The sequence below is a fragment of the Cydia amplana genome, chromosome 18 (genome assembly GCF_948474715.1).
Source record: "Cydia amplana chromosome 18, ilCydAmpl1.1, whole genome shotgun sequence".
NCBI classification, from domain to species: domain Eukaryota; kingdom Metazoa; phylum Arthropoda; class Insecta; order Lepidoptera; family Tortricidae; genus Cydia; species Cydia amplana.
Genome location: NC_086086.1, coordinates 13,485,439 through 13,510,045, shown reverse-complemented (window position 1 = coordinate 13,510,045; position 24,607 = coordinate 13,485,439). Strand labels below are relative to the sequence as shown.

Genomic DNA, 24,607 nt, shown 5'->3' with positions numbered 1-24,607 from the left:
GCTCCGCCGCCGCGCCCCGCCGCGCGCCGACGCCGGCGCCGGCGCAGGGTTGGGTCAACACGCCGGAAATTCCGCGCGAACTAGCATCTGTCGTAAGAATCAGGGGTTTGTTTTGATCGTAATGCATCAATACTTCAGCGCTTACTAATACCTGCTTAATTGTTTTAAATGCATTTTCACATTGTTTACCCCATTTCCACGCTACACCCTTCCTAAGCAAGTCATATAAAGGCGACAATATGGTGCTTAACTTTGCCACGAACCTAGCATAGAAGTTGACGACGCCTAAAAATGATTTTAACTCTGTTATGTTCTGTGGTCGTGGAATTTTAACAATTGCCTCAATCTTGGCCGGGTCGGCTTTAATGCCATCTTTAGAAATAATAAAACCTAAGTACTTCACTTCTTCAGTAAAAAAGAAACATTTACTTTTTTTTTTTAGTTTCATGCCATGACTATGCAATCTCTGTAAAACCTTGTCCAATGTCACTAAATGCGATGCCACGTCTGGTGTGCCTATTAAAATGTCGTCTAAAAATACCTCTACGTGTGGAATATCCTTTAGTAAATTAGCCATGATTCTCTGAAAAATACCTGGACTAGAAGATAGACCGTAGACCAACCTATTGTACTTAAACAATCCCCTATGCGTGTTAATAACCGTATACTGCTTCGAATTATCTAGTTCTACCTGATTATACGCTTGAGTTAAATCAATTTTCGAGAAAACGCGAGCCCCATTCAGCCTTACTAATAAATCATCAATTTTTGGAAGCGGGTACCTATCGATCAGCAAATTCGGGTTCAGAGTTATTTTGTAATCGGCACAAATCCTTAATCCACCATCAGCTTTACGTACCGGCACTAGGGGCGTGGCCCACTCGGAAGTGTCGACGGGCTCGATGACTCCGCTGCGCAGCATCTCGTCCAGCTCGTGGTCCACCCGGTCGCGCAGCGCGTACGGCAGCGGCCGCGCGCGACAGTACACCGGTGCCGCGCCCTCCTTCACGCGAAGAGTCGCCTTGCCGCCCGTAAACCGCCCCAACCCGCCGCTGAATAGCTCCTTATACCTGTCGAGTAATTTACACAGTTCATCATTACTCACAGTTTGACAGTTAAATACTGGGATCTTAATCCCTAGCTCCCTTAGCCATTGTCGGCCTAACAAAGATGTTGTACCCCCTTGTACAACAAACAGTTCTAAGGTTTTTAATTTCCCTTCGTAAACAACATCTGGTCTTATAACTCCTAACGGTTTAAATTTACTCCCATCAATAAATGTAAATGTCAAATTGAATGGCTTAATCGGCCTATGCCTAAAATATTTATAATAGTTTTCCTTGCTAATGCAGGATATCGGGGAACCTGTGTCTATTTCCATTTCTAACATGATGTTGTCTACGTGCATAGACATGCTTACCGCACTGTAGTCGTTCAAGCAGCGATGATGCAAATTTTCTTCAAAATCAGTTTCCGACGAATTGTCCTCGTCGGCCCCTGGAGTCTCATTTTGTGCCGCCTGGACGTGGTGAAAGGCGCGCCGAGAGCCGCGACCGCCCGCGCCCGCGCCGCGCCTGGCGCCGCCCGAGCTGCGCCCCCTGGTAGCACCCTGGCCGCTAGCTGCGTCCCAAGACGGGCACACCCGCCTTAGATGCCCCACGCACCCACACTTGCTGCACGTGAAATTTTTATAGCGGCAACCAGCTTCACGGTGGCCTTCCCGTCCACAAACTGCACATCTGGAGCCATTGTTAGGCATATTGCTGGTGCTGGTACTGTTATTCTGTCGGTTATTGCCTCTATTTCCGCCACGTGGTCCCGGTGTGATTGAATTTACGGCCGCCATGTCCGATCTGGCAACGTTGCTCTCGCTCGCACTTGGGCGTTCTACAGTCGCTGCGTCCCTCTCCGCCGCTTCCAACGAGAGCGCAAGGCTTACCGCTTTTGAATAGGTCAAACTTTTCTCGGCAAAAAGGCGTTGTTTGATAGTGTCGTTTTTTAATCCACACGTAAACTGATCACGGAGATTGTCCTCTAATGACGAATCAAACTCGCAATGTTTGGACAATTTCTTGAGCTCCGTGAGGTATTGAGCCACGGTTTCCTCTTCGCCCTGACGCCGCAGCCGGAAACGATACCTCTCGGCCATAAACGAAGGCTTGGGTTCCACATGATCTTGCATGATCTTAACGACATCTGCGTATTTCATGTCCGCGGGCTTCTTAGGGCTAGTTAAATTTCTCAATAACTCGTACGCGTCCGCGCCCATGACTGCTATTAACGTTGGTAGTTGCACCTCCGCTTTAATGTCGTTTGCTTTAAAATACATCTCCAAACGCTCGATGTACTGTGTCCAACTGCCAGAAGCTACTTCGAAAGCCTTAATCTTCCCAACCGACATTTTTTTGTACCACGTGTATTATCCACCACAAACTAACCGCTCTCAAATCAGTTAAATATTTACACACCACTATCACAGTAATAAAAACAATATTGTATTTTTCTACTCCAGCACTTAAATGTGTCAATTAAATGACTGACAGTGATATCTAAAGCAATGTCATTTGAATGCTTTGTCTATAGGCTCATAAGATGACTGCTAGCAGTCATCTTATGAGTATAATACAACTGCTTTATTTTTTTTAAAGATACAAGTTCCGATCATCTTGATTGAAAGAGGTATGTTTTCATTTACAATAATAACTCTTTTTTTTTTTGAAATAATAACTCAATTTTTTTTAAATAATAACTCTTTTTTTTTAATAATAACTCTTTTTTTTTAATAATAACTCTTTTTTTAATAATAACTCTCTCTCTTTTTTTTTTTTTTTTTTTTTTTTTTTTTTTTTTTTTTTTTTTTTTTTTTTTTTTTTTTTTTTGCTGCAGCTGTCATAGAAAAAGTAATGTATACAACAGCTCATAATTGGTTCTTAAAATTCTCGGGTCTTTTTTTACAAAACTCGACTTTTTTTTTTTTTTTTGCTGCAGCTGTCATAGAAAAAGTAATGTATGCAACAGCTCATAATTGGTTCTTAAAATTCTCGGGTCTTTTTTTACAAAACTCGACTACGTCTCGTTTTGTAACTTCGACCCTTGAATTTTAAGAACCCTTATTATATCACTGTTGCATAAACTACTATTTTGCACGCATCAATAGTCCATATTATTTTAATCGTCGATCGCCAATGTAATATATGTGCAGGGTGCATAAAGGAAAGTCACACGTCCGTTCAGTAGGCGATTTATTATGAGACTGGCGGTAGGTCCATAACTCGTTACGTATATACATATCAGTTCCCAAACGACATGCCTATGTGAATAAAAAAAGAAATGAAAATTTGATAAAAAATAAAATAATACATTATGCTTTAGTTTGTAACTAACGATCATCACCTCTCTTGTCTCGGCTTTTTGCCACGGCTCTTGGGAGCCTGGAACTCTCCCTCTCTGCTCTCTTGGGCGGATGGAAAATAATTCCTAGAATTGGCTCAGGCACTACTTTTTACTAAAGCGATTGACCTTCCAACCCAGAGGGGAAACTAGACCTTATCTGAATTAGTCCAGTTTCCTTACGATGTTTTCCTTCACCGGAAAGCGACTGGTAAATATTCCGTTCCGAAAAACTCATTCGTACGAGCCGGGGTTTGAATTTGAACCAGCAAATAAGTATTTGTAACTTACGATACCTAGCTTAAAAATAATTATTCATTATTCATAAAGTATAATAATAAATATAGGTACAGTAGCATTTATAAAGTTAAATTAGGTAATTAATTATACACATTTTGTCATAATTTTTTTTATATATATATTTTTTTTTAATATGCCTGCAAAACAATCCCCGGGAGTTCCCTGATTTTTGCGGGATTATTTTTAAACTGATCACATCACTAGTCGGTGGTTTACTTTGCGGCACAATCCGGCGGTTTATTGTTGACAGTTTTTGTATTGTGTTAAACATTGGCTTACTCGTATTTACGCATTCACTGCCGCGCATTGTGGACGTTGTGTTGTCGCAAATTGAAGCTGCCATGTTGAGTGTAGAATGATAATGTGCCATTTTGTGTTTGTGTTTTATAATAATATGTATCTATAAAAATGTAGATTAGGCTGACAGCGATAAGAACGCCTGTTGCTACCTTTATCCACATTGTAAATCTGTTTTAAAAAGTAACCTAAAATTAAAACTAAAGTGTGTCAAAGGACTGTTTTATTTCAAACATAGATGGAGAGAGTAATACTATCTTTGTCTTAGACTAGTACGAGTACCCAAAAGAAAAGGATGAGTACCTATAGTTTTTTTTGTTCCTATATTTACTGACTAATTGGTTTGACCATCTATACCTACAAAACCAAAAGAATTAGGCTAAGAATTCTGTCTGTGTAATTTTTAATTACTTAATATAATAAACAGTCTATTTTTTTAACAATCGGCCCGATTCTATTTTAACTTATTTTATTAAACTCAAAATAAGTACTAACACTGACATCCTTGTACATTCTCGAGTCATGTACATTCGTGCGGAAATATTTTTATCTCTATACCCAAGATAAAGACCTTTGTAAAGGAAACCATAACTTGAGGCCAAGGAACAAACTGGTGCCAATTGGAATAGCCAAACTCAAAATGATCTCGAACGGACCACATTCCATGTCAATGAAAGTCTACAACAACTTACCTAGTCATATAGTAGCTGAAGAGAAATACAATACTTTTGTTACAAAACTAAAAAAATATTTAATATTTAAAGCTTTTTACACTCTAGAAGAATATATGAACGACGGATCGGAAAATATGTATTAGTTTTAATTTAAGTGTAAATTTTACATTTTTTTTTCCTATGTTAAGTTATATTTTAAGATTTGTCACGCCCTAGCAGGGTCCATGCTGTACTTTATAATTTTATTATTATAATATGTAAGCACCTTGTAATACCATGGTTGGTAAATGAAATGAAATGAAATGAAACTTTAAGATACCTACCTACGTCATGTACAGTCACCAGCATAAATAAATGACTATGGGCAGCCGTGCAAATATATCTGATGCTTCATTGGAGGCATAAGTATATGACGACACTACCTCGGTAAAAATATGTGATCCTTTGTGACCAGCAAAAATATCGTTAGTCCGTATCCGCATAAATATCGGATCGGGTCGCTTAAAAATATTTGATTACTCATAAAATTCAAAATTATGTGATTACTCTCATCTGGGATAAATATCTCCCCACTGTAAAAGCAAATACATCGGATGGACGACAGACCGCCTATTTATCTGACACGTTGGAAAATCACAAATATGTTATCGACCTTTAAAAACGAACCATACATGTTTGGTATAGAACCGTAAATTGTATAAAGTGATTTGACAATTCACGAAAAGAGTGCCGACTTGTCATTGTATATGTCTGTCCCACATTATATTCTATCATCGATTTGACGGAATAAACTGGATATAATTTTGAATTGTAACGTATTGAAATCATGAATCTAGTTAATATGAAATTGTTTTTATTTAGTCTCATTCCTTCAACATTATTAAAGAAATAACAAAGTCGGGAAAATCCTCTTTCAACAATATTTCGGGAAAACATAATATTCTTAAAGAAAGAACCAATCATATTAGCCAAACATTTCTGTCTAACAAAATACACTGGTAATATTAGAAAAAAAAATTGTCATTTCGGTACCTATCTACTTACTTAGCGTACAAAAAGCCAGTCGCATTTTGTTAAATATTACTTTCGGTATATTAATAACATAAGTAGCTATATCATTATTTTGTTGAGTATTAGACATCAAAGCTATATTTGTAATTAATTTTGGTTTTCACTAGTCTTTAGGGTTCCGTACTCAAAGAGTAAAAACGGGACCCTATTACAAAGACTCCACTGTCCGTCTGTCCATCTGTCTGTCTGTCACCAGGCTGTATTTCATGGACCGTGATAGCTAGGCAGTTGAAATTTTCACAGATGATTTCTGTATCCGCTGTATTTCTGTTGCCGCTATAATAACAAATACTAAAAAGTACGGAACCCTCGGTGGGCGAGTCCGACTCGCACTTGTCCGGTTTTTTCTAATACTTAGCTACGCTATTTTATGTAATTTGATGTTAGGTATTTTTGTGACTTCGCGTCAATCTTTATCACCTTTAAAAATACTTAAGAACTAAGAAATTAATTAAATAGCAATAAACTTAACTATAAATTAATTAATTTTACATTATGCTCAATTACAAATCAGCTTCAAGCTGTTTCGTAATAATGCAATATACATATTAATTATTGTACTTATGCACAAGTTTTGAATTCTTACCAACTTCTTCTTCCTCGCGTTATCCCGGAATTTTTCCACGGCTCATGGTAGCCTGGGGTCCGCTTGACAACTAATCCCAAGAATTTACGTACGTTTTTACGAAAGCGACTGCTATCTGACCTTCCAACCCAGAGGGGAAACTAGGCCTTTTTGGGATTAGTCCGGTTTCCTCACGATGTTGTCCTTCACCGAAAATCAACTGGTAAATATCAAATGATATTTCGTACATAAGTTCCGAAAAACTCATTGGTATGAGCCGGGGTTTGAGCCCGCGACTTCCGGATTGAAAGCCGCACGCTCTTACCGCTAGGTCACCAGCGCTTCTTACCAACCTCGAATTCTTATCAACTACCACAGTTTGAACGGCAGACCTATACTTATGGCGTTATTCAAAAACGTATTACTTAAAAGCCTAAATTAGCTATGAATCGTTTGTCTTTATCTGTCATTTTGATTTATTTATTTTCAAAAAAAGCGGCCAAGTGCGAGTCGGACTCGCCCATGAAGGGTTCCGTATTTAGGCGATTTATGACGTATTAAAAAAAAACTACTTGCTAGATCTCGTTCAAACCAATTTTCGGTGGAAGTTTACATGGTAATGTACTTCATATATTTTTTTTAGTTTTATCATTCTCTTATTTTAGAAGTTAGGGGGGGGGGGACACACATTTTACCACTTTGGAAGTGTCTCTCGCGCAAACTATTCAGTTTAGAAAAAAATGATATTAGGAACCTCAATATAATTTTTGAAGACCTATCCATAGATACCCCACACGTATGGGTTTGATGAAAAAAAAATTTTTGAGTTTCAGTTCGAAGTATGGGGAACCCCAAAAATTAATTGTTTTTTTTTTTTTTCTATTTTTGTGTGAAAATCTTAATGCGGTTCACAGAATACATCTACTTACCAAGTTTCAACAGTATAGTTCTTATAGTTTCGGAGAAAAGTGGCTGTGCCATACGGACGGACAGACAGACGGACAGACAGACGGACAGACAGACGGACAGACAGACGGACAGACAGACGGACAGACAGACAGACATGACGAATCTATAAGGGTTCCGTTTTTTGCCATTTGGCTACGGAACCCTAAAAAGGGATTAAACATAATTTAACTAATTAAATTAAAGTTTTATGAATAAGGATGTTAGTGTCTATAAAACCTATTAATATAGGTACCTACCCAAATACACAGGTCTTAACTCTTAAGAAGCCGCACCACCGATTAGTTGGACAGCGGCCTAGTTACTTAAGACAAGTAAGTGGGATTATGTTACCCGGATTAAGGACAATTTGCGATAAGCGTTCAATGCGTAGGCGTGCTGTTACCTAAGTATAATTACCAAATTTTGAGTTGGCGTATTCTGTCAATTTATCAAAGCTTTTTTGAGTAAGACCCAGAAAAAGGGTGACTCACATTAGACCGGGCCGACCGGGCCGTGTCGGGGCCGGAGCTTCTGGCGCTTACTTTTCTATGGCAGATGACAGGTGATCACGTGATGCTTTCCATAGAACACGAAGCTCTGTATCCGCTGTATTTCTGTTGCCGCTATAATAACAAATACTAAAAAGTACGGAACCCTCGGTGGGCGAGTCCGACTCGCACTTGTCCGGTTTTTTCTAATACTTAGCTACGCTATTTTATGTAATTTGATGTTAGGTATTTTTGTGACTTCGCGTCAATCTTTATCACCTTTAAAAATACTTAAGAACTAAGAAATTAATTAAATAGCAATAAACTTAACTATAAATTAATTAATTTTACATTATGCTCAATTACAAATCAGCTTCAAGCTGTTTCGTAATAATGCAATATGCATATTAATTATTGTACTTATGCACAAGTTTTGAATTCTTACCAACTTCTTCTTCCTCGCGTTATCCCGGAATTTTTCCACGGCTCATGGTAGCCTGGGGTCCGCTTGACAACTAATCCCAAGAATTTACGTACGTTTTTACGAAAGCGACTGCTATCTGACCTTCCAACCCAGAGGGGAAACTAGGCCTTATTGGGATTAGTCCGGTTTCCTCACGATGTTGTCCTTCACCGAAAATCAACTGGTAAATATCAAATGATATTTCGTACATAAGTTCCGAAAAACTCATTGGTATGAGCCGGGGTTTGAGCCCGCGACTTCCGGATTGAAAGCCGCACGCTCTTACCGCTAGGTCACCAGCGCTTCTTACCAACCTCGAATTCTTATCAACTACCACAGTTTGAACGGCAGACCTATACTTATGGCGTTATTCAAAAACGTATTACTTAAAAGCCTAAATTAGCTATGAATCGTTTGTCTTTATCTGTCATTTTGATTTATTTATTTTCAAAAAAAGCGGCCAAGTGCGAGTCGGACTCGCCCATGAAGGGTTCCGTATTTAGGCGATTTATGACGTATTAAAAAAAAACTACTTGCTAGATCTCGTTCAAACCAATTTTCGGTGGAAGTTTACATGGTAATGTACTTCATATATTTTTTTTAGTTTTATCATTCTCTTATTTTAGAAGTTAGGGGGGGGGGGGACACACATTTTACCACTTTGGAAGTGTCTCTCGCGCAAACTATTCAGTTTAGAAAAAAATGATATTAGGAACCTCAATATAATTTTTGAAGACCTATCCATAGATACCCCACACGTATGGGTTTGATGAAAAAAAAATTTTTGAGTTTCAGTTCGAAGTATGGGGAACCCCAAAAATTAATTGTTTTTTTTTTTTTCTATTTTTGTGTGAAAATCTTAATGCGGTTCACAGAATACATCTACTTACCAAGTTTCAACAGTATAGTTCTTATAGTTTCGGAGAAAAGTGGCTGTGACATACGGACGGACAGACAGACGGACAGACAGACGGACAGACAGACGGACAGACAGACGGACAGACAGACAGACATGACGAATCTATAAGGGTTCCGTTTTTTGCCATTTGGCTACGGAACCCTAAAAAGGGATTAAACATAATTTAACTAATTAAATTAAAGTTTTATGAATAAGGATGTTAGTGTCTATAAAACCTATTAATATAGGTACCTACCCAAATACACAGGTCTTAACTCTTAAGAAGCCGCACCACCGATTAGTTGGACAGCGGCCTAGTTACTTAAGACAAGTAAGTGGGATTATGTTACCCGGATTAAGGACAATTTGCGATAAGCGTTCAATGCGTAGGCGTGCTGTTACCTAAGTATAATTACCAAATTTTGAGTTGGCGTATTCTGTCAATTTATCAAAGCTTTTTTGAGTAAGACCCAGAAAAAGGGTGACTCACATTAGACCGGGCCGACCGGGCCGTGTCGGGGCCGGAGCTTCTGGCGCTTACTTTTCTATGGCAGATGACAGGTGATCACGTGATGCTTTCCATAGAACACGAAGCTCTGTATCCGCTGTATTTCTGTTGCCGCTATAATAACAAATACTAAAAAGTACGGAACCCTCGGTGGGCGAGTCCGACTCGCACTTGTCCGGTTTTTTCTAATACTTAGCTACGCTATTTTATGTAATTTGATGTTAGGTATTTTTGTGACTTCGCGTCAATCTTTATCACCTTTAAAAATACTTAAGAACTAAGAAATTAATTAAATAGCAATAAACTTAACTATAAATTAATTAATTTTACATTATGCTCAATTACAAATCAGCTTCAAGCTGTTTCGTAATAATGCAATATGCATATTAATTATTGTACTTATGCACAAGTTTTGAATTCTTACCAACTTCTTCTTCCTCGCGTTATCCCGGAATTTTTCCACGGCTCATGGTAGCCTGGGGTCCGCTTGACAACTAATCCCAAGAATTTACGTACGTTTTTACGAAAGCGACTGCTATCTGACCTTCCAACCCAGAGGGGAAACTAGGCCTTATTGGGATTAGTCCGGTTTCCTCACGATGTTGTCCTTCACCGAAAATCAACTGGTAAATATCAAATGATATTTCGTACATAAGTTCCGAAAAACTCATTGGTATGAGCCGGGGTTTGAGCCCGCGACTTCCGGATTGAAAGCCGCACGCTCTTACCGCTAGGTCACCAGCGCTTCTTACCAACCTCGAATTCTTATCAACTACCACAGTTTGAACGGCAGACCTATACTTATGGCGTTATTCAAAAACGTATTACTTAAAAGCCTAAATTAGCTATGAATCGTTTGTCTTTATCTGTCATTTTGATTTATTTATTTTCAAAAAAAGCGGCCAAGTGCGAGTCGGACTCGCCCATGAAGGGTTCCGTATTTAGGCGATTTATGACGTATTAAAAAAAAACTACTTGCTAGATCTCGTTCAAACCAATTTTCGGTGGAAGTTTACATGGTAATGTACTTCATATATTTTTTTTAGTTTTATCATTCTCTTATTTTAGAAGTTAGGGGGGGGGGGGACACACATTTTACCACTTTGGAAGTGTCTCTCGCGCAAACTATTCAGTTTAGAAAAAAATGATATTAGGAACCTCAATATAATTTTTGAAGACCTATCCATAGATACCCCACACGTATGGGTTTGATGAAAAAAAAATTTTTGAGTTTCAGTTCGAAGTATGGGGAACCCCAAAAATTAATTGTTTTTTTTTTTTTCTATTTTTGTGTGAAAATCTTAATGCGGTTCACAGAATACATCTACTTACCAAGTTTCAACAGTATAGTTCTTATAGTTTCGGAGAAAAGTGGCTGTGACATACGGACGGACAGACAGACGGACAGACAGACGGACAGACAGACGGACAGACAGACAGACATGACGAATCTATAAGGGTTCCGTTTTTTGCCATTTGGCTACGGAACCCTAAAAAGGGATTAAACATAATTTAACTAATTAAATTAAAGTTTTATGAATAAGGATGTTAGTGTCTATAAAACCTATTAATATAGGTACCTACCCAAATACACAGGTCTTAACTCTTAAGAAGCCGCACCACCGATTAGTTGGACAGCGGCCTAGTTACTTAAGACAAGTAAGTGGGATTATGTTACCCGGATTAAGGACAATTTGCGATAAGCGTTCAATGCGTAGGCGTGCTGTTACCTAAGTATAATTACCAAATTTTGAGTTGGCGTATTCTGTCAATTTATCAAAGTTTTTTTGAGTAAGACCCAGAAAAAGGGTGACTCACATTAGACCGGGCCGTGTCCGGGCCGGAGCTTCCGGAGCTTCGTGTTCTATGGAAAGCATCACGTGATCACCTGTCATCTGCCATAGAAAAGTAAGCGCCAGAAGCTCCGGCCCCGACACGGCCCGGTCGGCCCGGTCTAACGTGAGTCATCCTAGACTCTACAGCATTTTTTATAGCACAGACTTTACTTTCTTTGCTGGTAGAGTGAATGAGTGCGATTTTAAAATTTGTTATTTACAGCGAGTCCTATTATAAGGCATCTCACTTATACTTATTGGTCAAAGTCGTATTTAAAATGTAATCTTCTTACGCAAGTCTTTTGCTGTTTTTAAGTAATATAGAAACTTCACGAACTCTATCTAGATATTATATTAGACACACGCCAACATCTGTTGTAATTAAGTAAGCTCCAACAAATAGGACGAACATTAACAAAACTCTCGATGACATCAAACACAGCAATTTCCTCCCGATTCCAAGTAAATAGTGTTAATTTATAATCTACTAGGTATTTCACGCTAGCAATTTGCTCCTAAGCAACGTTCAAAATGGCTAGAAAACTCAATTTAGCGCAACGTATCCATTAGGACTCATCTAAACTGTTGCAATAAATTCGTGGGCAGCGCAATGAGAATTGCGGCACGTAGCTGCAGACCGTTTTACAGCGCTGTAGATGTTTTATATTGCAAGGGGAATTGATGTAATTAAAATGATATAATTTGTGATTATTTAAACTGAAATAGATGTCATATACCCATCATCATAAACCTACTCTCGTCCACTGCTGGACATGGGCCTCTCCTATTGCATGCCATTGAGCACGATTTGCGGCAAATCTGATCCAGCTCTTTCCAGCCGCCTTGCAAAGGTCATCGCTCCATCTAGTTTGAGGGCGTCCTACGCTAAGTTTTTTGTCTACTTCATAAGAAAGAAGAAAGGATCGAAAAGGGCCTAAACCTGAAGAGCTAAAGAGAGAGAGAGAGTTGTCATATACTAAAGAAGAGATAACCAAACCCTTCAGTGGCGGAGGCCGGATTCAAACCGGCGTCTTCTGTAAGGAATCCCATAAATTTTATGACTCTTCTTTTTCCGGACAGACCTTGCACAGACTATTAGGTATTTATAATTTCAATCTGTTAGATAGAAAATTCCAAGTCAAATTTGGTGAAGAGACATCAAGCCTATATGACATCAAAGCATCAGTCCCACAAGGATCTGTCCTCGGTACAGTATTATACTCAATCTACACTGCCGACCTACCGGTCTGTGATGAAGTGATCACAGCAACCTATGCGGATGACACAGCTTGTCTCGCTAGTGACAAAACACCTGAAATCGCATCACAAAAACTACAAACACATCTAAAGAATATTGAACATTGGCTCGAGATTTGGAGGATCAAATCCAGCGTAACAAAATCTGTCTAAATAACCTTCACACTACGCAAGGGAGACTGCCCACCAGTGACTATGAGAGGCGAACCTCTTCCTAGCCAAAACTGTGTCAAATATCTAGGACTCCACCTCGACAGAAGACTGACCTGGGCCAACCACATCAAGACGAAAAGAAAAGAAGCGGACATCAAATGCAGGAGCTTATACTGGCTGATTGGAAGACAATCAAATCTAACACTTAACAACAAACTACTCATATACAAATGTATTATAAAACCGATATGGACCTACGGAATACAGCTGTGGGGATCAGCCAGCAACTCAAACCTAGAAATACTTCAAAGATTCCAAAACAAAACCCTAAGAATGATCACGTGTGCACCATTATTGGTTAGAAATAGTGAAATACATGAATACACAGAAATGCCAACTATAAAACAAGAGGTAAACAAATACTGCAAAAAGTACAAGGAAAGACTTCAAAACCACTGTAACGAACTAGCCAGAAACCTGTTACACGAACAAGACTACATACCGAGGCTAAAAAGATGGCACATTCTAGGGCTAGATCAGAGACAATAAGCCCCCACGCAAACTGGTGATGGTGCTCAGTGGAACACCACCCTAAATAAATTAAAAAAAAAAAACAAACCATCTGATTATGGCTAGAACAGCCGATTGCAGATTAGACTTGAAATATAATAAAAAAAAAAAATTCAATCGTTGTACCTACCCTAAATGGGTAGAATAAATATCACTGAATTACTTATATCATCAATTCTCTTTTCCATTAAATATTTTCAACCATTAACGTCCTACAATGTCGTCCAAAAAACTGGAGCTTTTCCCACCCCATTAACAACCAGGTTGAACCGAGATCAATCCACATTTCAACACTTAAGTGTCAATAGAGGGGTAATTTAAAACTCGGGGCAAATCCCGCATGATGGATTGGCACTTGATCCTCGCGTTTTCAAATATACCAAAATAAAACGTTGATCTATCGAGGATCAAAGGGTTGGTGGCAGCCATTTTTGATTGGCAGTTGGCACGCATGGGGATAATGTTGACATGAAGTATCAAAGAGATCAATGCCGCGTTCAAAAGATTTAAAAGAAAATTGGATAGGCGCGTTCGGTTTTTAAATTATTTTTTCATCACGCTGGCTTGTGCTCATGAATAGGCATGGGCTTACGTTCTATATTTTTCGGTTGCTAATTATAGTGATGTTATTATACATACAAATAAGATATTTTTTGGTTAAATATTGTGATTGGTTATTAAATTTATTAAACACGTGCAGGTATAATTATACCTATTAGGTATATCTACCAGAAATAGATACAGTTGTTCTAATTGATTTTAAATTAATACTTGCAGCCTAAAGAAACAAAATTTACTGAATAATAGGTGCTGTTGTATACAGCCGAAAAGGTGAAACAACCTACTGTTTACTTACATTAAGACCTGTAAACGTTACCCTTTTTTGCAAATAAATTATTGTTTGTTTGTTTTTGTTTTTTAAGGATCCAACACAGTCCTAATTTAATTGATTTTGAGAGTTAAAGTTAAAACATAAAGGCGTTATGTCGTAAACTTTTAATTAGATTTTATATAGGTAGGTATATATATTTCAAGTCTGACTGAAAAGAGACCTGAACACGCCTCTATTGTCAAGGCGTTAGAGTGCGTGTTCAGATATTGTGAACTGCCTGACTGCCGATTCGGATTTTGAACTAAATATCTATTAGATGTCTATTAGACATTACGAAGATACGCCAACGATATTTTTAAGATCTAGCCTGTCAAATTTGACATTTAAGCGATTCTGGAGATCAAAGAATATAATACCTACTCACCTGGAGATACCTACTCTTGAACGATTTCCACAAGATATTATTACGATATTTTAACGTAAAAGTGACATTTGTTGCCCGAATTGAGCTGCAAACAAAAGAGAACTAGTTAAAATCTAAACTACAACGTATCTAGTACATATCGTATCGTTCTCTAGTCTAGAACGGATCTTGTTTTCCGAATACCGCGGTGTCGTATTAAAATGCTATTTCACACGGAAAAACCAAGCGCGCCAAGTTTATCGCAAGGGTTACGAACCCCTGTTCTAGTTAAACGTAAAAGTTTCGATCATAAGTTTTTGAGCCATAAAAGGTGTATCCTACGTAACAATACTCCCCTACAAGCGGAATAGTCAAAGTTTTCATGTCCGATGTAAAGTACTTTATATGATAAAACTTCTGCTATCCTGTGGTCCGTAAAAGTTTTCGAATTACTTTATTTTATTATTCTGTTCGGCGAAATATGTCTAATCGAGAAAATAAAAGGCGATACCGTGGAAATACTTTCGAATCGGGGTTTTTATTCATGGTTCGGAATTTGTAATACAATTGTAAGAAATGTTATTTTACGTGCTGGTACGGTCGATATCAGATATATCGGAGCGGCCAAGGTGCTCAAAAATGTCTCGACACATACTCTAACGCTTTGACTATAGAGGCGTTTACAGAAATTTGTGAGCATCTTAGCCACTCCGATACATAATATATGATGGCGACTGTACAAAAATGTATTTATAATTTTGCAATGTTACATAAAAATTGCAACTAAAAACTGGTATATTATGCATAAAAAGGAATTCGGAGCTTAGATTGTAAATTAAATAAAATGAAATATTTTCATATAGTTTTGAAATATTTGAACCAAAACCAATGTCTGTTTAATTGCTACAATATACAATAAGTACTATTTAATGCATATTTCGCACAGTACGGTCGCTACATGACAACAATCATAATTTATGAAATTGACTTTGACGTGATTGAAATTGACGTGAATTGGTAATACAGGGTGATTCATGAGACGTGAGCAGGACTAAGCCTACACAATCAGTAAATGTAAAAGAATCGGTCACCACAAAATTTAAGTAAAACAATCACGCTTTTTCTATGTTGTTATACTTTTTGGTAACGACAAATTTCATTATCTACAATCCTGAATACCCTACAACATTTAATTAGCAAAGATAAAACCTTTTTAACCGTTATGACAGCACTTTGAATATGAATAAAATAAAATGTCACACTTGAGTGAGATACGATTTTTCAAAGGTAACCAGACTCCGATGACATTTAATTTGACACTTGTTATGGATATATCCAAGAGGGTGACTATAAATGTCGTAAATAAATTAAAACATTTTTTTAAACAGTATTAAAATAAATTAAAGTTAATCTCATAAATACTGGTACGAAACAGTTGTTTATAACTTACTGTATGCGTAGGCTTGATCCTGCTCACGTCTCCTGAATCACCCTGTATAGGTAAACGTTACAACATAAATGATAAATATATAATCTAAATCATCATTGGTATATCCAAATTTATATCAACACAATTTTCCACCTAAATCACACAGTTTCACCCCACTAGTTGCAAACAGACTATCGCCAAAGAGAATAGAGTGTATAGAGAGTTAACTGTCATGGTAAATTATGTAGCCCCAGTAAATTTTACTGCCATCTTTTGGCAAAATATTAAAACTGTTGAACGCCATTTGACTCAACCCTTATTCTTTCACTGATATGTGTTAATTTGTTAAATATTGAAATTAACGCCATCTACCTGACTGTAGGCCCAAGGTTATGGCGCCATCGCTTGAAAAGATGCACGTCAAATGGCAAAAGTTCTAACAGTTTTAATCTTTTGTCAAAAGATGGCAGTAAATGTACTGGGGCTACATAATGTACCATGACAGTAACTCTCTATTCACTCTATTCTCTTTGCTAACGCTAAACGTTCAATAAAACAGTTTCCGTTCGAAAACCTCGCAAACTCGCAACAGTTCGCTTGTCGCACCGAGTGACACCCGGCCTCAATAAAGAACCGAACAAGTTCGAAATTGAAAAAGAAATCGCGACCCGCGCCATGCAAATATCGGCAGGACTACGAAATTACTAAAGTCGGCGGAGTTAGTTTCCGAACGGACCCAGTTGCCATAAGTTGCTGGCAAGTTGCAGTGAAAAAGTTTCATTTTTCAAATTAGGACGCGTTTGGTGTTTGTTTCTTAGGATTTATTTAAAATCTGAATCTGTTTCGAACTGTTAAAAAGTCGACGTCGAAGTCGGTTGAAAAATTTAATTGGGTACTTTCCTATTACTCAAATCAGCTTCTTTTTTAGAACAGTCAAAACGATTTGCCAACATGGAATTAATATGAAAACGTGTGTACTTGTGTAGTGACGTCACGGTCAACTCACCTACTTTTTATATTTATTTCTATCTGATTTATTAAATAGTAATTGTGTTTAAAAATAACTTCTATGTTTTTCAAGAATTATCTGGTGCTTTATTTCGTGCACGGTGTGAAATAATTTATTTTAAGTAGAGGCAAGTACCCAATTGACTGTTTGTAAAATCTTTTATATTCTTGTAGAATGAGATTCAAAATCGGCGCTTTCTTGAGATTTCATTTATCCAGGTTTTACCGTACCTACTAAACAAGAAAACGTGAAATGTGGGTCCCAATCTCGAATGCAAATGGCGCCCGAGCCAAACGTAAACGGTTAAAGTAAAAAAGTTTCCATGTTTCCTGGGGTACTATAAATCACAACAATATTGTGGAAATTTACTTTTTTCCGCCAAATTTACTTTTCCCCGTGTGTTTCGTAAAAGTTTATGCATTAAAAAATTGGCAGGCTCTTTGCGGGGGGTAAACTGTTTTGTCCCGTCTTTTAGGAGTTTTCTTTCAATGGAGTTTGCCGCTTTGGCGTATGAATAAAGTCTGTTGCATATTTTTGGTGGGATGAAGTTTACGTTGAGGGATTAGGGTAATTTTTGAGATGGTAATAGAGTGTCCAAATGTGCACTCGCGCGTCAGAAAAGTCTGTTCGAGGTGGAAAATAGAGCTTTTTTAAATGGCTATGAGTTGTCTAATCCTAGTTCGAGGAATCGTTGAGATACAACGTGGTTATAGGGAGGGTTTTTATCTTTTTATTTCAACATCCAATTTTGAAGTTTCTAAATTCTTCAACATTAATGTTCAAATAAATCGTCAGTTGTTTGTTATGAGCATAAAAATCTTGATATTTACATCCTGGTGATGTCGATAGATTGTAAGTAACAGTACTTATAGAAGTTATAGATCGATGTGTATTTTTTTCAAATACTGAAGTACTTATCTTCTATTCTATACCTACTACATTTATATAGCCAAACGTCCAGGCAGGCAATAATTATGAAGCGTTTACTTTAAAATACAAAGCTAGCACCCGCTTTTTTTCTCCACTACCACCACCGCTCATGTAGGTATGTACATCAAACAATGTTTTATACTAAAACAGTGGTTCTAATGCTAAACAGAATTGTGTTGGTAATTGTTATAAATATGATTACCTACGTGATTGAATGCATCCACGTTGCACGCAACTAAAATAAGCAGATGTGCTCAATAATGTTCCCGTGATGCTTAACTGCTTTTTCATATCTCATGCTCTGAAAGAGGGTCATTGTTGTTCTATAAGGTGTGCAGAAAGTGATACGTTTCTGCACTAGAGCATTTAACTTTCCAAGTACGATTTTTTTAATTATTTTAGGACAAAAAATTAAAATTTGGATTTGTTACATAATTTCCATTCTGACTTTTTCTCCCCATTCCATAAATAACGATTCTTTTACCTAAATTGTTAATTGAAAGCAGGGATGTAACGGATGTGGTTTTATCGGAACCGAAAGCGGAACCAGATGTTTTAAATTAAGTTTATCGGAACCAGAAACGGAATCGGAACCGAAAACGGAACCGGAACCAGAACCGGAGCCTGAGACAGTACTATCAGTAGGTATACATTCCACAACACAACACATACGAATACGTACTTTAAATTCAAAAACACGGATAAACCAGAACATCTAATTACTGCAGCACGTGGCAAGCGGGGCTATGAGCAAATGACAGGTATAAACCTGTTTGTTTTTGATGTATACCGCTCATGTCCCGCTGCCTCGCTAAGCATTGACATCCGATATAACTTCCATTTCAAAAGTAACGGAACCGGAACAGAAACGGATGTGTAATACCAAACGGAAGTTCCGACTTAACGGAAACGGAAACGGAGCTCCGTAACGTCCCTGATTGAAAGTACCCTCGAGATACAATACAAAAACTTATTAAGTACAATTAAAAAGTCATGTTTTTTAAAATCACATGAATTTTACTTTCCTCATATTCGAAATGAAAAGTAGAGGGTTTAACTCGAGTGAAAGGCATCATTTCAGCCTCGGACTATTGGCGCTCTCATTGCGTTCGAGCACCAAACTACCTCGGCAGAAATGAGTGCCCCTCAGCCCTTGGTTAACAATCTGCTATTAACAATTTTTTTTTTCTATTTGTCTGCAGTACCCCCCGACATCGTGAGTGACGACACGTCAGGCGATGTCTCCGTCCAAGAGCTGGAGAACGCCACCCTCACATGCAAGGCCACGGGCCACCCGCCCCCCAAAATTACCTGGAGGAGGGAGGACCACGAACCGATCCTGCTGAAGAAGACGCTCTCAAGAGAGTTTGTCAAAGGTAGGATTATTTTTTATGTTCGGAACCAAGCCTAGCTAGCCTAGGCCCCAGAATAAATAATAGTACTAAGTACAGAAGACTCACTCTCTAACAAAACGCGTCTGTTACGATCAGCACAGATATGGCCGCTAGGTGGCGACAGCGCCGCGCGCGGCTTATGGCCTTCCCCAAAATTGGGGCCGAACGGATGTACTTTTAGCTACCTGTAGCAAAGCGACGAAATCGCGGAGTGAGACACACCTGCCTAGGCCAAGATATGGTATGTCGGATACAATGACTAAATACAGGATGAAGAAAAAATACAGGACACTCAATCGATTCCGACACTTTTACCGACGTTTCGGCACATTTCACTGGTCGAAACTGGTGGTGGTGGTACTGGTGGTAAATAAAGGTAATAAATGTGAGTAAATACATTCTTATTTATTGAATCATAAGGAACATATGACTTATGAACCCTCCTTTTATCGAATGTTCAATACAAACAAGCACGTGGGCGTATTCATAAGGGTCGTTTACTTTCACCAGCTTTTAATAATAAATAGCCAATCGTTTTTGATTGAAGACTTGTAGACAAAGAAGCAACGTAATAATAAACCTACCTAATGACTTTTTAAAGAAAACTATAGTGCGTAGAGAATAAATGATTATACGAGTAGGTACTTATTATTTCCGTGCGTAGGTACTATTTCGACATTACTGTCAGTAAAATCAATAGTACCTACCTATATAAATAAATAATAATAATATTAAATAAATATTAAAATCTGTTATTACTGTCAAATTGTATTTTTTACGGGCCTTAATCTGCTGGTTTTCAATAAGGCCCAAAACAGTACTTGTCGTAATATTTTTATAACTATTATGGTACATATATGAAGAAACTCAAACAAACCTATTCGAGTCGGTTTTACATATTTCATTATAAATAAATAAATAAATATTATAGGTCATTCTTACGTAGATTGACTAAGTCCCACAGTAAGCTCAACAGGCTTGTGTTGTGCACCCAAGACTCAAGAACAAATATCTGAGCTCATCACACAAAAAAATGCCCTTACCGGGATTCGAACCCAGGTCCGCGGCTTCACATGCAAGGTCACTACCCACTAGGCCAGCCCAGTCGTCAAAACCAGACCAGGGGCCTAACCATGATGTCTTATTGCGATTCTGTTTAGGTAAACTGAATTGCTAAAGGACGGAGATACATAACTCCCATAACTCCGTCGTAATAAGACATCATGGTAAGGCCCCAGTCGTCGTTTATTCTATTCAAATATTTCATTTCAAATAAAGGTGGGGCCTTATATGCCTCACTTACCTTTCATACATGAAAAATACTTCTATAGAATATTTGGATTATTCATGTTTCAAATACATATAGGTAATTCAAGTATTTTCTTTTTAACCTACCTTACAGTCGCCATCAGATATATCGGAGCGCGCGGGGTGCTCAAAAATATCTGAACACGCACTCTAGCGCCTTGACAATTATAGAGGCGTGTTCAGATATCTGTAAGCGCGTTGGCCGTTCCAATATATCTGATGGCGACTGCTAGTTTTTTGCCCTTTAAACGTCACACCTGTTATGTACGCGTCATCGTAAGGGCTGATTTAGACGGCGCGCGAACTCGAAGGCGATTTTAGTTACATTGCGGACTGTTGGTTACGTCCAATATAACCGACCGATCAAAACCCGCAATATAATGAAACTCGCATGCGAGTTCTCGCACCGTCTAAATGAGCCCTAAGCCTCGTAATACCGTGCTCGCCTTGGTGGCCGTCTTTGGCGGCCGAAGGGTTGATAATTTTAATTGAGATCTATATTTATACCAAAGTCAATAACATATTTAAATGAGGGTAAACTGTCTAGACTGATACAAAACTATTATACACATTAAAAGTAAACAAGAATTGCTCGTTTAAAGGTCTAAGATATATAAATAGATTATCCAAGCGCACCGAGATTCTGTATAGATTTGTGGTAAAGTTCAAATACATATACATATACATACCTACATATAATGACAACCAAAAAAAAAAGAGAATCGTTTAAAATATTGTAGACACGTTCCAGTTATTTGTAACTTATCATAATATTCTATAGAATTCGTGTCGTGTTGTGTATAGGTGTCGTGTGTGTAGGTCTAGGATCGTCTATCTTGAACATCACGGTACATTTAGTGTCTTACATATGTCTATGACACAAAAACTGAATTCAGTGGGTTCGTGAAAGCACTTACGAAGAAATTATAATTTATGGTCTAGACTAAATACTAACAACATTCATCAAATTTTCAGAGTTAAAGTCAAATATTCTTTCATTTAATTATTGTTCCTTCAAAAACCAACCTTGTTTTCTTCGTTACTCAGTTGAAAGTTACTTTGGCACAATGCTGCAGTCGGCTAAAATCAGAATAATTAAGTGCCATGTGCCATTCTTGTTTAATCAAATATCAACCTTATTTTCCTTGTCAAACAGTTGAGAGTTACGTGGGCAGCTCCCTGCCGTTATGGCGGGTGGACCGAAAGCAGATGGGAGCGTTTCTCTGCATCGCGTCCAACGATGTGCCGCCTGCAGTCAGCAAAAGGATCATTTTACTTGTAAATTGTAAGTATTTTCTGTCCAAAGCGAATCTGACATTCGTTAGACTATTTCGTACTTACCCCATAACATGATGTCATCACTTTCTTTTCAAATAAGTATTAAATAATTACATATTTGTTATTGGAAAAGAGAAACGCACGAGGCGCCATGAGCAGAGCGCCTACCGCGAACCACGTTCGACGTGTTGCCTCTCTGTCGCACATGTAAATTCGTACGTAAGTGTGACAGGGAGGTAACACGTCGAACGTGGTTCGCGGTAGGCCCTCAGGCCTCCAACCCCCGCCCACCTGGGGCCCGTTCCTCAAAAGCGTGTAACTTGTAATACAAGTGGAAGTCCCTTTCTAACAAAAACTGTCAAAAAGTGACATCCGCCTGTATTACAAGTTACAAGCTTTTGGGAAACGGGCCTCTTGGGGAGCATACACCTTCCGCGTGTGTAGACTCAGGGATGTTGCGGATGCCGATTTTTTGACATCCGCGGATGCGGATGCGGATGCGGATTTTTAAAGGCTCACATCCGCGGATGCGGATGCGGATGCGGATGTCAAGATAGGTACATAAAAAACATCAAATATTACATTTTAGTAATTTTTATTTCTAAAAACCTGCCAAGTGCGAGTCGGATTCGCAGTCCAAGGGTTCCGTAACATATTAAGTCCTACTCACGCTTGACTGCTAATTTTTAATAGGTTTTACGCCGATGCTAAGACGTTCCTGTACCGACCTGTTCCACATCCGCATCCGCATTAAATCCGCATCGATTTTATGCGGATGCAGATGCGGATGTTGAAAATAATGCGAAAGTTCCGCGGTTGCGGATGCGGATGCGGATATTCGCAACGTCCCTGGTGTAGACGCGGGATCCTCTCTCGCATAGGACTATACAGCCACGAACGCAAGTGTTGTCATCGGGCTGCTTGAAACATCTTACACGGATGAGAAGGCCTACTATTATTATTTGATAAATGAAGGAACATTTCAGTAGAAGGGTTTAAAGGGCGCCCGCTAGGGACCCTATTATTACTAAGACTCCACTGTCCGTCTGTCTGTCTGCCACCAAACTGTATATCATGAACCGTGATAGCAAGACAGTTGAAATTATCACAGATTATGAATTTCTGTTGCCGCTATAACAACAAATACTAACAGAACCCTTGGTAGGCGAGTCTGACTCGCACTTGTCCGGTTTTTTCGTAATGGTACGGAACCCTGCGTGCGCGAGTCCGACTCGCACTTGTCCGGCTGGAACCAACTTTCCAACGTTACTTTGTGTCACTTCCTCGGTTCAAACAGAAACTCAGTTCGCAGCATTACCTTTCAAAATGGCGTCCGAACCGCACCGAGCACGGGAACCTCCGTTACATCAATCACAGCTCCCTCGGTGAAATAAAATAACGTTACTTTCCTTGGTTGACAGGCCGCCATTTTCTTTCAATATTGCGAGTGCATGCAATCATATATATTATTATATTACAGGTAACTATAGATAGAGTCAGACCGAGAAAAGTTTACAGCGATTATGATAGCCCACGCAGTGCAAGTGTCATTTTAAACGTCAAACTTCTATGAATTTATGACGTGTAAATAACACCTGCACTGCGTGGGCTATCAAAATCGCTGCAGACTTTTCTTGGTCTAACTCTAGGTAAGTAGCATGACAGATATGAACGTTTCTGAGAAAATACGATGGAAAACAATCATGTAGGTATTATTATTACATCTGCTTTTTTTAATAAGTCACACGAGTCGTCTGCCTCTCTAGAAATAAGATGTCGATAATCCTATTCCTAATATACAGCTAAGTCCTAAAGCTCTGTCAGGCTAATGAACTGACATATTGAGACTAGATTGGAAGCCTATTAGTTGGGCGCTGCTTTTACTTAAAGTTCTTTTACAAAATTACAAGAAGAAGAAATATTTTCACGAGCGCAAATAATCGGTTCAAGCTCACACTAAGTGTAAGGCCTGAGTGGACGCTCGAGTTGGGCGTGCAGCGGGGCGGGGCGTGCGGCGTGCATGTTAAGCAAATGCAAGCGTATAGGAGCGGCCTTAGGCACGCTGCTCAAATTACTCGTGAGCCCGACGCCACGCTGCACGCCCCGCCGAACGCTCCGCTTCGAGCGTTCACTCAGGCCTTACATAACACACATTGAATTTTACTGTTTTCCACAGTCGCACCGACAGTGAAAGTGCCAAACCAACTGTTGGGGGCGCCACTGGGCACGGACGTCAAACTGAAGTGCTACGTGGAGGCGTACCCCAACACCATTAACTATTGGATTAAGAATAGGGGGGAGATGCTGCTGGATGGGTGAGTTGAGCTTGAAGATGGTCTGTTATTTTAAAGTTCCATCATAAATAAATTAGTTTCAGGTTTATGTCTGATCCTTTCGCCTAGATTTTCCATATAAAACAAGCCCCAGGCAAATTAATTTTCAAGAGGATGCTCCGTAATCATCTGCTAAATAAAGAACTCGTTTAAAATATATGTATGTTTATAATAAAAACACTGATATGTTTGTCTTCATATTGTAATAGGAATGATGATTAATGTTGAATTTTATAACAAAATCTAGTAAAATAGATAGAAAATGAGCAATTAA

General features: G+C 38.6%; 1 protein-coding gene and 1 long non-coding RNA gene across 2 annotated transcripts in view; both read left to right on the top strand.

The window, feature by feature from the left end:
- The window catches only part of LOC134656367 (uncharacterized), a 335,518-nt gene that overhangs the window by 159,755 nt on the left and 151,156 nt on the right, over positions 1 to 24,607 (top strand). The gene's annotated exons all lie outside the window — the stretch shown is intronic.
- The window catches only part of LOC134656327 (limbic system-associated membrane protein-like), a 64,004-nt gene that overhangs the window by 31,087 nt on the left and 8,310 nt on the right, over positions 1 to 24,607 (top strand). The window contains exons 4-6 of the mRNA XM_063511840.1: positions 19,223 to 19,396; positions 21,879 to 22,007; positions 24,177 to 24,315. Coding sequence (XP_063367910.1) covers positions 19,223 to 19,396; positions 21,879 to 22,007; positions 24,177 to 24,315 — 442 coding nt within the window. The remainder of the gene's footprint in view (positions 1 to 19,222; positions 19,397 to 21,878; positions 22,008 to 24,176; positions 24,316 to 24,607) is intronic.